Raw genomic sequence first — 15,380 nt, forward strand, 5'->3', positions numbered from 1 at the left:
GTATCTTACTGTATTTTATTAATGTTTGATGTAATCAATATGCTCACGTGCAATGTTAACCATTAGATACTGCCCGGCCTTGCTTTTATAGGGGTTGCTCGCGTTTGATTATGGATTGTTATTTTTTCGCAGGTGCAGACGGAAAACAAGGTTGATGGCCGGGATTCCGGGCGTAGTTTTGGTTGAAGTAGTCCAGTTCTTTCAGGAAGATACACATTTCTGCCGCAGGAGGCAAGCAGATGTCGTGTTCCATGAGGATTGGAGACAATCAGTGGGGGACCTTTGCAGGGATTTTTTTGAGATCGTTATCTGCTGCAGATGTTATAGTTCTTTTTTGGCTAGGATTCTGGCAAAGAAAGAGGAAGCGCAATATGACAGCAGGTCTTCTAGTCATTCCCAGGTGTTGATTGGTGGAAAGGGTGCTTATGTCATAGGGCAGATCATGGGAAATTACGTTTTTTGTTGTGTTTTACTGTAACATGATTGGCTGCTGTGTTTTTACAGAAGCGTAAGAAAAGAATAATCCTCGCCTCCTTGACCTTAATAGAATTGAACATTCTGTGATGAAATAGCTATTAAACAAAAAAGAATATATATATATGTGTGTATAGTTGCCAGAATGTTGCTGATACTTACAGGAGCTCAGATGAACTTTAAATGTAGTTTATTGGCAAACTAAAAGCCCACGACCAGAGGACACATGCCAACAGACGACTCGACCATGAGACTCCTGTTTTTTTTTTTTTTTAAATAAAAAAGTGATTTTGTTGTAATCTTATGTGTCAGCTATGGATTGTAGAGCACTGTGCCTAGTGCGTTCTACATTCCTTGATAGCTGACAGTTCTACTCTCTGGCAGTTGCCTGCTGACCAGCCAGAGGGAGAGCCAAGTATTTCTGCTCGGATATTACATCCCCAATAAATCGTATAATTACATCTTTCAAGAGTCCTCATTTGCTTACCACAGATTTATTTTAGCTTTCTCTGGCCTAAAAGTGCATATTCAACAATAGTCATTGAGGAAAATACAATCCTCTGATGTTTATTTAAAAATATCTCACTTTTTAGTTGTGAAATGTGGGCATGCATGAGCGAGGGCCATCCAGCTTAGGTGCTACAGCATCTTACAAATAACGCATTATGCAGATCCTCGAGCAAGAAGATTCCAAACTCCAGATCATTTCACTAAATACATAAAGGTAAAGAGAGTACAATAAACTACTATAGAGAGTACAATAAACTACTATTAAGTAATACACTACCAGAATTCATATTTCTCACACATTAACAACATACTAAAGTAAATAAATAAACGACAATGCGATACAAGGAACGCTATTCTAAGATGGCACACAAATTATTTACTGACGCAGAGCTTTCTACCGTAGTCCTTTTACTAGGTCACTGTCCTACCGGTTCTGGAGGGTGCTTAGCCAATCTGGAAGTTCTTCCGGCGCGCTGGTGAAGGTGACGTTTTTCCGCCCTGTGCCCTCTGCACGTGTGTTCCTGTGTCCTGTCCTGTCCTGTCTTCCGCAGCGCGCTTGTGCCTTCTACCTTCCGTCATGTTGAGCTCCATGTCCCGGGTGCTACGGCCTGCTCTTGGCCTGGCTATGCGACCGCTGGAGCCTCTTCTGCCTCGCACGGCTTTGGGAGCCGCTGGCCCTACGCGTCCTTTTACTCGTAGCCTTTGGTTGTTGGGTTCCGCCTCCACCCCACAGAGACCCGGTCTGCTGCACTCCCAGCGAGGACTGCCATCCGTGTCCTGCGGCTGCGGAGGACTGCACACAGAAGGTGAGAGATGAATATAGGGAAGTACGCCGCGGCTAGGGAGAGCGCTATTATTGCCAAGAGGCCGGGGTCGTCACTGAATGAGCTTTTATAGATGCCATTACTAGTGATTTTTTATTTATTTATTTATTTATTTATGCATTTTTATATAGCGCGGACTTTACCCGAAGGCGTCAGAGCGCTTCACATTAGGAACAGAAATGAAACATAATGAGAAACATTACAGAAGAGCAGATTACTAAAACATACGTTACTTACATAAGGTAATAGTGACAATTGTGAGCAAACAAAAAACATGAGGTAGTAAAAATTGTGAGCAACCAAAAATACATGAGGTAGTAAAGGTAATAATGACAATTGTGAGCAAACAAAATACTTGAGGTAGTAAAAATTGTGAGCAACCAAAAATACATGAGGTAGTAAAGGTAATAGTGACAATTGTGAGCAAACAAAATACTTGAGGTAGTAAAAATTGTGAACAACCAAAAATACATGAGGTAGTCAAAAGTGCACAAGAGGAAAAGTGACAAGTGGGCAGTTATAAGAGAAAACAGAGTATAATTTGAGGTATAATACTGCAATAAGTGCTAGGCACAAGAACAGGCGTTACGTAGGCAAGGTGGAGACCGCCGCCGGCACGGTTTGGAGGAATACCGGGGATGAGGCGTTAGAATGTGCTATGGGTAGGAGCCTTTACTGTAAAGATCTACGGAGACAGGTGTTGCAGATTTCGACTAGTATGTCTTAAGTCCGATGTCCAGGGAGTTGGGGTACTCTGGGAGTCCTGTGTAGGTCCTCAAACTCATTCATGTGAAAGGATGGATGGTCCTTCTCTTGTTAACGGTTTGAAGAGCTTGACTCCGTTATTTGTCTGGCGGAGATAACTAATGTGCCTATATCGCACTGTAGCCATTCGCGTCTTAGTACCTAGTTATGCCTTTTTGTGAATCTGTGTGTGCTTAAAACTGAGTGGGGTTTAATTTACATGTGATTACACCACCAGAGACTGTGTGCTAGACCTACACATTTCACAGGTTTAAAAGTGTAAACCTTTTTATATGTCGTACTTGTATTTCAGTATCGCATGTATGTACAGTTTGTATTCATTTTTTTTTTATTTCCACCCTGCTGTATTTCAGGCCCGTTTTATGTCTGCCGTGCATGTAGATGCAATCGATTATTGCAGCAGGTTTTGTTAGGCTGCATTTATAATCTGGTATGCCCTCCTATTTAAAGTGCCATTTGGCATCGAACAGATAGCTTTGTGCAACTGTTTAGAGGAGTTTGACACTGATTATTGTGGTTTGTTCTCGTGCCTTGCCTGGTGCTCCTATGTGCTATTAAATGATGATCCTTATTGGTTTATCCACCCCCTCAGATACCATCTCCTTGAAGTGATCCTATTTTTTCCACCACTTTAAATTCTTATCTAATCATATTTTTAGTAAATATTTAATCCCCGGCATTATGTTCTTTTGAAGTTTCAGGTGTTTCATACAGCGTAATGTACCAGCATTGTATTAATCATTCTGTAAAACCTTTTTTGTTAATGTCAGTTTATGCTTTTGTGTTTTATCCGGTACATGTTGAAGTGGCGTGTTTAAGCTTTCAATGAAATGAAAATAGCATTTATATAGCGCATGGCTACCCGGGAGCATCCCAGCGCTGGAGCAATGACTTTCCCAGTGCCCCAAAATACCATTCACACCTTTTTGTCAGTGAATAGTTTTCTTGCATCTGAACTGTGTTTTAGACATGGTCCAAATGTTTTTTTCATGCCTTTAGGTGACAAAGCATTTGCAGAATTTCTCACAGATGAAATTAAGGAGGAGGCAAAAATTCAAAAACACAAAGCTCTTCCAAAGATGTCTGGCGGCTGGGAGTTGGAATTGAACGGGACAGAAGCTAAATTGGTACGGAAAATATCAGGAGAAAAGTAAGTGTTGGTCAGACTTTTACATTCATGAATTCTAAAAATGCACCACGCCCCCACCCTCTTTTGCGTTCTTGTCTGAAACGCCTATTGCCGCCTTCAGCCGACTGAGTGTCTTCATCCTGTGGGCTTTAGTTTTTATTCATATTGGTCTTTAACCCACTGCAGTATACATCATGTGGCAGTGGCTCAATCCACTTCAGCCATTGGCTGACTTCACTTCGACTGCCAGCATTTTTTGGGGCGTGGGGGTAACTCTATATAGTGTGAACTAGACCCGAAGCTATCGGAGCGCTTTACATGAGCACCAGTTGCATTACCGGTGGACATATTAAGCATTCTTCTCTTTTCACAAGGATCAACACAGTGTCTGTCGATAGATGTGTGCTTTCTGAACCCCCAAAAAGTAGCCTTTTTTTTTGTTTATACATATTCACAAGAGCCCAGCAACTGCCCAACAATTAAGTTTTACCAAATCATGTAAAGTCAAAATTACTTTATTCGGCACCAAGAACATAAAAGCTTAACAAGCAGACAGTACATTTAACATTTTTAAAAATCCTTATTAAGATAAAATCATTAAAACTAAATGCATCATCTACCATAAAATTTCATATTGATTAAAAATAAACTACAAAATATTTCTTCTCGCCAATAAATCACTGTGATTCATAACGTTTCCTAATAGCCATTGCAGTTTTGATAAAGTTTGCCACTGCGCTACAAATAACAGAACTAGTAACCGATTGCAGATATCTGAACCCCTCAACATGCGGACATGGACGAATATTCTTTGGTAGGGGTGCCAAAAATCTTTTCCTCGGTTCCTTGTAAAGTGCACAAAAAAGGATAAAGTACAGGGTTCTCTGGGTTGCCATATTGTAACAAGGACAGGGACGGCGATTGTCCTTCCACCTAGATTATCTTGGAAATGCCACCAAAACAAGCACTGACAAAGCCTAAAAAACGACAGGATAACTAGCGCCAGACCTATTGGGTTGGCCAATACTTTTTCCCTAAGTTTGCTGTCCTATTTTGCCACTTGTCTTAAACCAGAAGGTTTTCCCATTAGTTCATTCTCTTTACAAGGATTTATTTTTCATGTAATTTAATTTACCGGAAATTATGAATAGTACATTTGAAATAATCACTATAGTCTGAAGCAACGGACAACCTGACAATCTACAACAGATTGTAGGACAAATCCACACCCCATGCACGCAGTTTTAAGTTCTGTTCAGTTGCTATCCTGTTTTATCACCAGTGTATGTGTTCAAGATACCTGGGGGTCCATCAAGGTAAAATTCTTAGCTTGCAGCAGTTGTGTATGGCCTTCCCAGAAGTTCTGCTTTTACACGATATACCCTCGTGGTACTGTATCACATTACTGTGCACCTGTTCTCTTAATTAAACCGACCCAAACGTGGGTTTACCATACTCTGTGTCCATCCTCACTACCTGTGGCAGGGGCTATGTTGTTAGTTTTTTGCTTGGTGGTTTTAGTTTAATACCTGGCTATTTGAAGGGTGCAGCTGCTTTGATGGGTGCCCCCACCCCTTTGGGCATTTTGCCTCCCTCTCCAATTGTGCTGAATCGCACCTAGGCTGTACCTTCTATGTCAATTGCCTCCTTAGTGGTACAATTCAACTCAACTGTCCAATTTCCTCACGCTGGACTGTCAACATGGCTGCAGTTCAGCATAGTGACCATCGCAAGTCCACTTGTTGCTCACTCCTGTGTCCAGTTCCTTGTTGGCCAAGAAGTATTTCTTTCCATTCTGTTGCCCCATCGTGTAACAAAGGAACTTACAGACTGAAAGTTAACCGGTCTGCCAGTCCTCTAGTTGGCTGTCAAGCAGGCATGATCTTTCCTTTTTGGAATACCTCTTTAGGCATAAATTCTTGGGACTATCTGGATTTGCTTAAAGCTGTGTTTCACCTGACAGGCTATTCCATTCTGGAGGACAACTGGCAGGGCAGTATATGATTTTCCCCATTACAACTGACCTCCCCAAGAACTTAGTGATAGAATGCAGGATAATCTCGGAAATGGCAATCTGATATCCTTAAAGCCATCTTCCTGCTCCATTTCCACAATGCCATACCATCTGTGTTTTGGGGAGCTTCTTAGCTGTACAAGTGGAAGTGTCATCTCTTGCCTGTAAAAACCTGTGCTGTTCCTTAAGGTCTTGTGTTGTAAATAGGATGGTAAGTGATGACCGGATACTTCTAGTTGATTACATGTAGATTTATTGTTGGACACAGCTGAGCACACAACCTCGCTAGGTGACCAGACCACCAACTGACACTAGTGGAATTCTCCAGGTAGAAGTCAGAACATACATAGGCATTGTGGTAGACAAGAGAACAAGAAAACACAAAGAAAGGACTGAGACAAAATACAACCATATTACATGAAGAATCAATGTACAACATCTTGCTGCTGGTGTTAGGCTTTGACTTCCAATATTTTACCAATAAACAAAATGCTGACAATTGCTCAATTCTTAGATTGTGAGGTAAGGGTGTTTGGGTGGCCGCCTTCAGAAACTGGATGACCACTGTACACTTCAGATAGCACCCCTGTTGGACCTGGGACATGAGGACTGCTGTGTGCCAGGAGGAACACATGTTTTTGGACTGCTGGCTTTGTGAACTAACCTGCCACCTGTTGGGTGGCTGAAGGGACGAGCACGTTGCCAAGTGACCCTGTGTGCTGGCCTACCTGTGCCCTATTATATTCCCTAGTGTTCTCCAGGGGCTAATTGGTTTGCCTCCATCCCTGTTTTGCTCAGTGTTCTTCCTGCATACATCCCCTGGAGTGCACTTCTGACAAGTGTATGCAGGGAGTGTTGCTTCCACTTAGGAGGCAGAGTGCTTCTCTTTTACCTCCAAAGCAAGCGCAAGGAGATGATGGACGAAGTGCTGAAACCCTTCAGACTATCTCCCCCAGTCACAGATCCGGGTTGAATCCGTCATTGTTCTTTAGCTCACTTAGCCACCCACGTTGAGACCCCGTCATGTGCAAATCAGTCCCTACCCTGTTCCTCATGGGAAAAGTCCAGCCCGAATTGCCAAGCCAGGTCTTCCTTGAACTGGAAACGAGCATCCTGGGACCAGTATCGGTCGGGAAAACACCCCTTATCAGCTAGGCTAGCTTGAATCCAGTGCCAAAGCGAGTAAGGGACCCACGTCTGGGCATACCCTGTCAACTTAGGGCGAACCAAGCACACACAAGGAGATAATGGACAGAACACTGAAATTCTTCAGACGCTCACCCCCAGTCACAGATTTAACCCAGATCTCTGTCTGGGATTAATTTTTGATTAATATAGAGTTCCGTCCATCGTCTGTTCTTTTTGCATTTGTTGCCCTAATTAGGAAGGGTATGCCCAGGCGTGGATCCTGTGCTCGCTGGGCGTCGAGCATGAAAGTCACATGCTAACTGTTGAAACCACTCAGTGCGTCACCAGACAGCATTAGAGGCCTATTGCAACAAAGATCTTCTGCAAATCTGAATCTACCCAGTTGCAGCTACATTTTTTCTTCTACTGTGATTTTATACAGGTCTCAAAGGAAACGCATTTTAACGCGCCCCGCCACCCCCTCCACACACACACACACACTCTGAAATATCTGTGTTAGATCCTGTAGGCCAGCCTTATCCTATCTACAATTGATTCAATCAGACATGGTTTTTCTGACAGTTTATAGATTCATTGCGGCCGCTGTTAGGCTGCACAACCAGGTGGGCAAGTAATTGTAGCTGGTTATAAATAGTTTTTACTTGTATAATGCAACTATTTTGCTTTGGCCTTAGTAACCAAAGTAAGGTAATATGCTGTTTTAGCAATTTGTCTGGCCTCCTACATTTTCATTCTATGCGAATTGAGCTAACCTCTGTGAGGGTCCATACCTGTATTACAAGATGACCTTAAGGCTTAGTGTGAGTGGTCGCCTGGGAGTTGACATTGTTTGATAAATACAGCTACTCACGAATTGTAAATAGGACAATCCGAAGTTGCTAGTACCCGTTTTTTGCGTACCTTGCACATGTATTGTTGGCGAATTGTTATAGGAACACGCTATGAACTGGAGATTTTATTGTATGGAGATTTTGTTTATAGTTTTTTTTGCAGAACTTGTTTAAATGAACTATGTTGTATTCTTTTATGGTTTTCTGACTGACTATTGTGCATGACACGGTAAATGATGCCTCATAAACTTAGTGTCTAGCATCTACTTTGGCAGCAAAGATTATTTGGGCTTTTATTTACAAGTTTAAAAAAAAAGCAGTTATAAGTAGCATAATGTTGGTTTTGCAGGTCATAACGTTATGTACATACATAGAGCTATAATTGTTCAAAATAATCATGTATTTATGTGTAAGAATTTAAGTAAAGCATTTTGAATTTTTCATGTGAACCACATTGTTGCTAAATGAGTTTTGTTTGTAAAGGTACTACATGAACCAGAATGCCTTGTTTGTTGAAGTGCACCATAAATAGGTAACAATTATGGCGGCTGCTGTATATGAGAGAGACACTTATGCTCGAAACACGTCCTGGCAGTTTTTACGCTGCTCTAATTTTTAATTATAAAAATAAACCAGAATTTCTTTGGAGTGCCTTTGTTTGAACTATAGCATTTAGGTCCTAGATTTTCTCTGACCATGTTCCTATGGCCAGTGCTGTCCCATGGGGGTATGCTCAGGTTGTCTCTGGTGACCTTGGGACTCTTCAGTTTACCACATTGTTTACAGATAAACATAGCTTGCCCCCTCGTGGGGGAGATGGGTGTTGCCTTCAGTCTCCCTTTCCCTTATTTTAGGAACTGTCTTTAGTTCTGTGGGTCCCAGTTTGATTACCTTAAGTTTCCAGGTACATGCATTCTTTCCTTTCTTTCATAAGTTTGCGGTCAGACAGTGGACCTGATTCGTCCCTTGGTATCCATCGAGTGGCAGTTCATACAGGAGTTTCTCTCATTCCTTGATAGTTCTTATTTTGATTTAGTCGTATTTTCAGTCGAATACATGTCAGTTGGAGAGGTTTTATAATCTCACCTCAAAATATGTAGTCTGGGGGTTTGAATGTACCATTATCCTCCTCTGATAGGTCTACCCATTGATTGTGTTTTTTTTTGTTTTTTTTATTGCTGAGGTTAGGTACTGGGATTTGAAATTCAAGTGGATGTTTGGTGTAGGTGGGGCCTGTGTGCTGTATTGCCATGCAAGCGCCCAGATTTATTTCTGTACTTTTTGTATTTTAATATATTATTGGAAATAATTAAATAGTGCTGGGGCCAGCTGATCTTGGGGAACCCACGGGTCTAGAATAAGGTTACAATTTTCATTCCAGGAGTTACTAAAATGTATAATCTCCACTTAATATGTGGTGTGATAATGTAGACTGGATGATATGGAGTGTTTTCATTTATCCTTTTTCTTTTACCCCATTTCCCCGTGTAAATGCTGTGTAGAATTTGTGAATGTTGGCAGCTTCAGGCGAGTCTTTGTTTTGCTGTGTCGTAATGTTTTTTTCCTTTTGCGTTTATTTTTTAAAGTATCACAGTTACATTTAACACGAACAATAGCATTCCACCATCGTTTGATGAAGAAGATGAAAGCAAGAAGGGGGACGAAAAGGAAGTAAGGCTACTTTTTTTTTTTTTTTGTATCCATTTGAACATGTGTGGTAAAGTTCAGGATTTGGTTTTGTTTAGGCGTTGGTGATGGTGTTGCAGCATGCATATGCTACAGACCCTTGCTACAAGGCTGATGCCTAAAGAAAATCATCTCTGTTATTTCTCTTGGTGGGCGTAAAGGTTTTAGTTTTTTTGTTTTGCTGAGATGGAACCATTCTTTGTGATGGATGCCATTCGTCACAAACTGGAATCCTCTCTCAGCAGCAGGCTGATATAAATGATGTGATGGTCAATGCCGGCCTTGAGTCTCAAGGATACAACCATAGAAGGCTATAACCGTTAGGGTTGCTTAAGTTTGCTCTTAGATATCGAGCATTGCTATGTGCAGTGTCAGTGAGAGCTAAGATCAGTCCTTTTGGTTCACAAATGTACAATTTTCTGGACTTCAGAAAGGTGCTTTAAAATCACGATTTCCAAGGTTAGCAAAGTACATCAAAATAATAAGGAACTATCTAAATGTGCTGATAACCCAAAGGCCACAACAACGCTAGGATGCCTAGCTTCACCTTGCGGGTGCCTTGGAGTGGGCACTTCACAGGGAAAAGCCAGGAAGGGTTCCACAGCGGTATGCGTACAAGCGCCTGAGATACCCCTTCGGGGGTCTATTCGGTGCGCTACAAATACTACTACATTTATATTTACATAGCCAGTGATGTCTGTAATAATGGTCATTGCAGGAGTAACTTTTTTTAAAATACATTTAGATGTATGAAAAAATGTAGCTACAGGAAAGAACTGTTTGCTCTGCTCATCACATTGATATTCTTAGTAAAGTTGTGACTTGTGAAAATAATTTTTGATTTGCCTTGAAGGGTTACATTTTGTATTTTAAAATATACATATTATGCCTGACGTATAGGTTAAGGGTGTGCTTTGGAACAAATATGGGTTCTTGAGTATCCCTTAATTCTGTCAGCAACATTGATATGGTTAGGTGGGCAAATCATGGACATTGGAGGAACCCGGAGACCTGGTTGTGCCCTTGGCTTTGACATTTGACCAAAAAGAATGATTCTTGAAAAATCTCTCCCCTTCTACTTCAGTTACAAATGTGCACGTATTATAAGGTAGTCACTTGTTGCGCAATGTGCCAGTTGATTACCTGTTCTCACCTTCTCTTGTCCCGATTTCTATAATTGCATTTGCAGCCTGACCTCATGCTACTGTTGTATTTACAGCATCTCTTGTGTAAGGTTTTCTTGCTATGGTATAAAAGATCTGCTGCCTTTAAGCCAGGTCTGTGCTATTTCAGGTTCCTTAAATAAATGAAGATCTGCTAATCTCGGTGTTAATTTCTTTGCTGAACCTATGTTCTCAGCAACGCTCATTTGTATTCTTTTCCTCTGGAATAGTTTTAATTTTCTTGAGGACTTTGGTTTAGGCGTGGGATTGTACTGACAATATCTTCTGTTTCTAGCCGGATCTTGTGTCAACCCCAAACTTTGTTGTGGAAGTAGCAAAACAGGACTCTAGGCATAATCTTGTGCTGGACTGCCACTATCCTGAAGATGAGGTGAGTAGCTACAGGAAAAAGCGTGCCAATAATTGTGCGGATGTTAATGTTGAAGGTTTAATTAAAAAAAATGTTTATAGCTATTCTATTTTGCACATTTTCATAGTCTGTTCTTATCTGTGCACCGTTATATTTCCATACAATATATTTTAGAACTGTTGTCAACCTTAATGCATGTTAAAGTGAAGTATGTTGATTGTAGTCTGTTAATACTGTTGCAGATGAGATTGGGGGAGCTGAGGGCTTGCTCCTACAATTTTAATCTGCCTGTGTGATGTCACTTAACGTTACTTCCACTAACCCTAACCACGGCTGCAAATGAGCATGAACAGCCCTGGTTTGGCAGTTAGGGACTTTACCAGGTCTCAGAAAAATATGTATACATAATTATTGAAGGAGCCTGCCCATCTAAAGTATGCTGCTATTCGACGAGTCATGAAATGAACTTTATACATTCTTTTGTGATTTCAACAATAGTTTATTTTTTGGCACAACCCATTGCTATGTCACTATAGGGGGTGCTAAGAGCAAGTATATAGTTATTTATTTTTTCCCTCTAATTTATCCTGTTTTACAGATTGGACATGGCGAGGAAGAAGAGAGTGATATTTTCTCAATTCGTGAGGTCAGTTTCCAGCCCACTGGGGAAACTGATTGGAAGGAAACTAGCTACACCCTGAACACAGACTCCTTGGATTGGGTAGGTGCAATTAAATGTCTCCATTGCTTTTTTTCCCCCACTTTTTATTATTTTTCATGTATGTACTAAACAGTGCGTTGGCCTCTAAAAACGAATTCTCATCCAGGTTGGTAAGCAACTACGGGCTTGTGACTTGTGGTATGCCTTTCACTTTTTAGGTCTCAGGTATAAAGAGCATTGTCTATCTTGAAGAGACATTTAGCGTTCAATCTGTGAGCTTCAGCCCACCCATAGGCTTCCCGTTTGCTTGCTCCATTGTCGCTTTCATATCCTTTGTCCCTATTTGTCCATTGCATGTATGCCTCCTCTTGTGTTTGGCCCTCCCTGAGAGCAGGGACCAAGAACTTGTCCTGCAGCTGCTCCTATTTTAGGACCTACTTTTTTTATTTGTGTTTGAACACTCCACACGAGCTCTGTTTGTAGAATCTCTGTCTCCTAGCAGAGCACATTCCCTGCAGCGGTCAGACCTCTACCTGTTGTGCCCTCCCTGCCTGTCCTCCTCCCATTCCCTTTTCCTCTTCTAGCAGCTTGTTGTTTCATCCCTTGATAGTGCCTCTGCTTTCCCAAGACCACTACTGCTCCTGGTCTCTGGCAGTCCATCTTCTTGCTGCCATTTGAGGAGTATGTGTGTCCATGGCAGGCTTTAGCAGGCCTTCACCACTGCCCTGTGTGTCTCAGCAGGGCTGATGCAGTTTCCAGGAGACACACACAGTGCTTGAGCTGCTGAGGGCTCTGTGGACAGTAGCTGGTGTATTATCTCGGCCTCACCGGAATATTTCACAAGTCTTTAAAAGACCATTAAATCCCCTTGGAACTGGTTAACAAGGCTTTGTAATACATTTGGTGAATACCTGCAGTAGTGATTCATGTTTTGCAGAGGCCCAATTTCTATACAATTGCTTTTCACGATGCATGTTCATTAACTTTCTGCATGTCTCTGCAGTCCTAATTCAGCCCTGCCATTGCTGCCCATCGCTTGTGTTGGTCCCACTGGCCTCCTCACAGCTGTTTCTGCCTGCTTTCCCACCCCTTTCCACAGCACCCCACCCTCTGTCATGCTTTAATTGCCCAACTATCAATGGGAGCACAGAGGGAATCGGACAGGGTCGCCCTCCACTCAGAACTAGATACACAACAAAAGACCCTGTTGAGTGGACGTCCACATATGTCATTTATTCGGAGATAGACTAGCCTGACTGTACTTATAACTATTCCAATCCCTTAAAATTTGTGAGGGAATACTTCACTGCTTAGCGTCCCAATTTAAATGTTAAAAACAGCCCAACTTCCTTGACAGCGACACAGAACAACCAAATGCAGATTGTCTGACCCTCCACGGTCAATATCAAATATCCACACCAGCAGCGTTGGATCAATATCTATATAGAAAAAATGTGTGAGAAAACAAGTGACACCTCACAGAAACACCACCAACGGGGTAACTGGTATGTGATTTCCAGACAAGCCCCTGTCTCATCATCGGTAGTCACTTGTTTCTCAAAGTAAGAAAAAGGAGTGTCCAAAACAAACAACCAAAGGAGTGTGACAAACAGTGGGAAGCAGAGGCATCTGCTAGTGACAAACAAAAAACATAAAGTAGTGCACACAACACAGCACCCAATTTTATTCGTAGGGAAACAGGTGTGCTGGGCCAATAAAAAGGCTGGTAGCTAGTCCTGCATACCATTACCGATTTAAAATGCCGACATGTTTCACTGCCACTACAGTTTTGGCAGTTTCATCAGGGCTGCACTATATGCTGCCACTCCACTCTTGGACACTTGTTCTGTGTTAACTGCCAAGGAAAAGGCACATGTAGACCATTAAAAACATGTAAACATACTCAATACTGCCAGTATAGGACGTGCTGGTAGAAGCCCATAGTTACCCAGAGTCAGCCATGGTTGATCATACCGGCCGCCCCGGGGTAGGAACGAATGCTGGGGTACTCCTGATGTGAGTCCTCACTTTCACCTGGCTTTTAAGCTCTGTGGGCACCAAGAGAAATACCCACATTCAGTATGTTGCACATTGACTTAATCCTCGGGAAACCTTTTCCCACCATTCGGACCTGCCACCTGGCTCTTTTCTCATAGGGGACGTGAAATAAAATCTAAAATATTACACAGAGCCCACCCGGGGTATCTATAACTTCACCCTAGGGTTATGGTACTCGAAATTGTATATCCATATTGTACACTGCGTTTTTACTGCAGCATCGTCCCCTCTTGCAAATCAGCAATGTGACCTATCTGGAAACATGGCCCAGCTTGTGCCTTGAGATACGGTGCCTGGAACACAGTTCATACCTCCAATGTTGTAAGATTCCCTGGTGAGGAGGGTAGGACACTTGATCAGACTTGGAGCGTGGGAATGGTGCTGTTATGATGTTCGCCAAGAAAAATCCCACTGAAACAGTTGGTTGCTCATTGGGGTCAGAGTCATTACAGAAACGGGGTGTCTGCCCCCATGTTTATATAACTTTTTCTTGACTCTTTGCTATCTATATTTCTGGATGCAGTTCACCAAATGTCACCTGTTAATAAGTATCATAGACGCTGCTTTCTGCAAACGACTCCAACTTTGATTTTCGGTCAATGGCCGGTTTTAAGACGAAATTTTACTGTAAACTCTGATGGTTTTCTTTGTTTATTCAAATCTTTCCCTTTACTCTTAGAAAATGAAAACTAGTGTTTCGTTGTACTTGCATATGAAACTTTCTGTTCATTTGATATGCAAGTTGTCCCAAATGTACTATTAAACAGGCTCCATTTGGTTATTTTGCAGGCGCTGTATGATCATTTGATGGATTTCTTGGCTGACCGTGGTGTAGACAACACTTTTGCTGATGAGTTGATTGAGTTGAGCACTGCCCTGGAGCATCAAGAGTATATTAAATTCCTCGAGGAGCTCAAAACCTTTGTCAAATGTCAATAGTTGTCGGCGTTTTAGTTCAATAATTGTCTGCAGAAGCTGAAGAGCTCATGGAGCACTACCATCTGAGGAAGGCTGTGACTGCTCTCTCTTTCAGATAGGAGAACATTGTTTTGTGTAAGCTGCAATCTTCCTCTGAAAGGAGTGCTGGGATATGTCTGTGGCATATAAAAGAAGCTCTATATCAAAAAGCCTAAGACTGACTGGTCAAAGAAGCAGCTGACTTGTGCAAATCCAGCATTCTGGGTTTCTGCTTAATTCCATTACCCATCTGTAGGATTGCTAGGCATAAAAGTGCTCAGCAAACTTCCTTGTGAACAATACATTGGTCGTGAGTGAGTTTTGGCTACCGTGAAGAAAATAGCACGTCAATAGGTACCTTTTTATGTATAGGATTAATACCTTGAGGTAATGCCTAGTCTTTGATGGTATCATGGAAATTGGACTTACATTTCTCAATGTGATTAAGTGTATGGTTCTTTTTTTTCCTTCAATAATTGTGTTCAGTTTAAAATGTCTGCTCTTGTATTGCAAACTACGACCTCAGCACTTTGTTTTGTACAATAGAAAAGTGGATGACAACGATAATGTCAAAAAATAAATCTAACATAAATGTTGTTCCTTGTTGACCACGTGGTTCTTGGCAGAATGTATTGACATTTGTTCACGATGTTAAATATATGGTTTCCAATTAGTTTTATATTGCACTGTGAATCGAAGAACATTGAACAAGCATTTAGGCAAGGGAGAAAGTTTGTGCGACTGCCGTTAAGAATTAGACACTTCATTGAAGATTAATTATTAAATTAGC

The 15,380-nt window shown here is 41.7% G+C and overlaps 1 protein-coding gene across 1 annotated transcript; it reads left to right on the plus strand.

Annotated features, from left to right (window-relative positions):
- Positions 1–1,336: 1,336 nt before the first annotated feature.
- C1QBP (complement C1q binding protein) lies at positions 1,337–15,176 on the plus strand. The gene is made up of 6 exons (XM_086950280.1): positions 1,337–1,790; positions 3,573–3,723; positions 9,282–9,366; positions 10,840–10,935; positions 11,513–11,635; positions 14,423–15,176. The coding sequence occupies exons 1-6, from the start codon at positions 1,562–1,564 to the stop codon at positions 14,570–14,572; spliced, it is 834 nt and encodes a 277-aa protein (XP_086806406.1). The 5' UTR covers positions 1,337–1,561; the 3' UTR covers positions 14,573–15,176.
- Positions 15,177–15,380: the final 204 nt, after the last annotated feature.

This window comes from Lissotriton vulgaris, unplaced genomic scaffold, assembly GCF_964263255.1.
Source record: "Lissotriton vulgaris unplaced genomic scaffold, aLisVul1.2 SCAFFOLD_686, whole genome shotgun sequence".
Classification (NCBI taxonomy): Eukaryota; Metazoa; Chordata; class Amphibia; order Caudata; family Salamandridae; genus Lissotriton; species Lissotriton vulgaris.

Bases quoted from the DNA above. Each gene is read 5' to 3' on its own strand.
- C1QBP (XM_086950280.1), top strand. From the start codon at position 1,562: ATGTTGAGCTCCATGTCCCGGGTGCTACGGCCTGCTCTTGGCCTGGCT. The intron at 3,724-9,281 runs GTAAGTGTTGGT...TATTTTTTAAAG, and splicing joins CGGAAAATATCAGGAGAAAA to TATCACAGTTACATTTAACA. The intron at 11,636-14,422 runs GTAGGTGCAATT...GTTATTTTGCAG, and splicing joins ACACAGACTCCTTGGATTGG to GCGCTGTATGATCATTTGAT.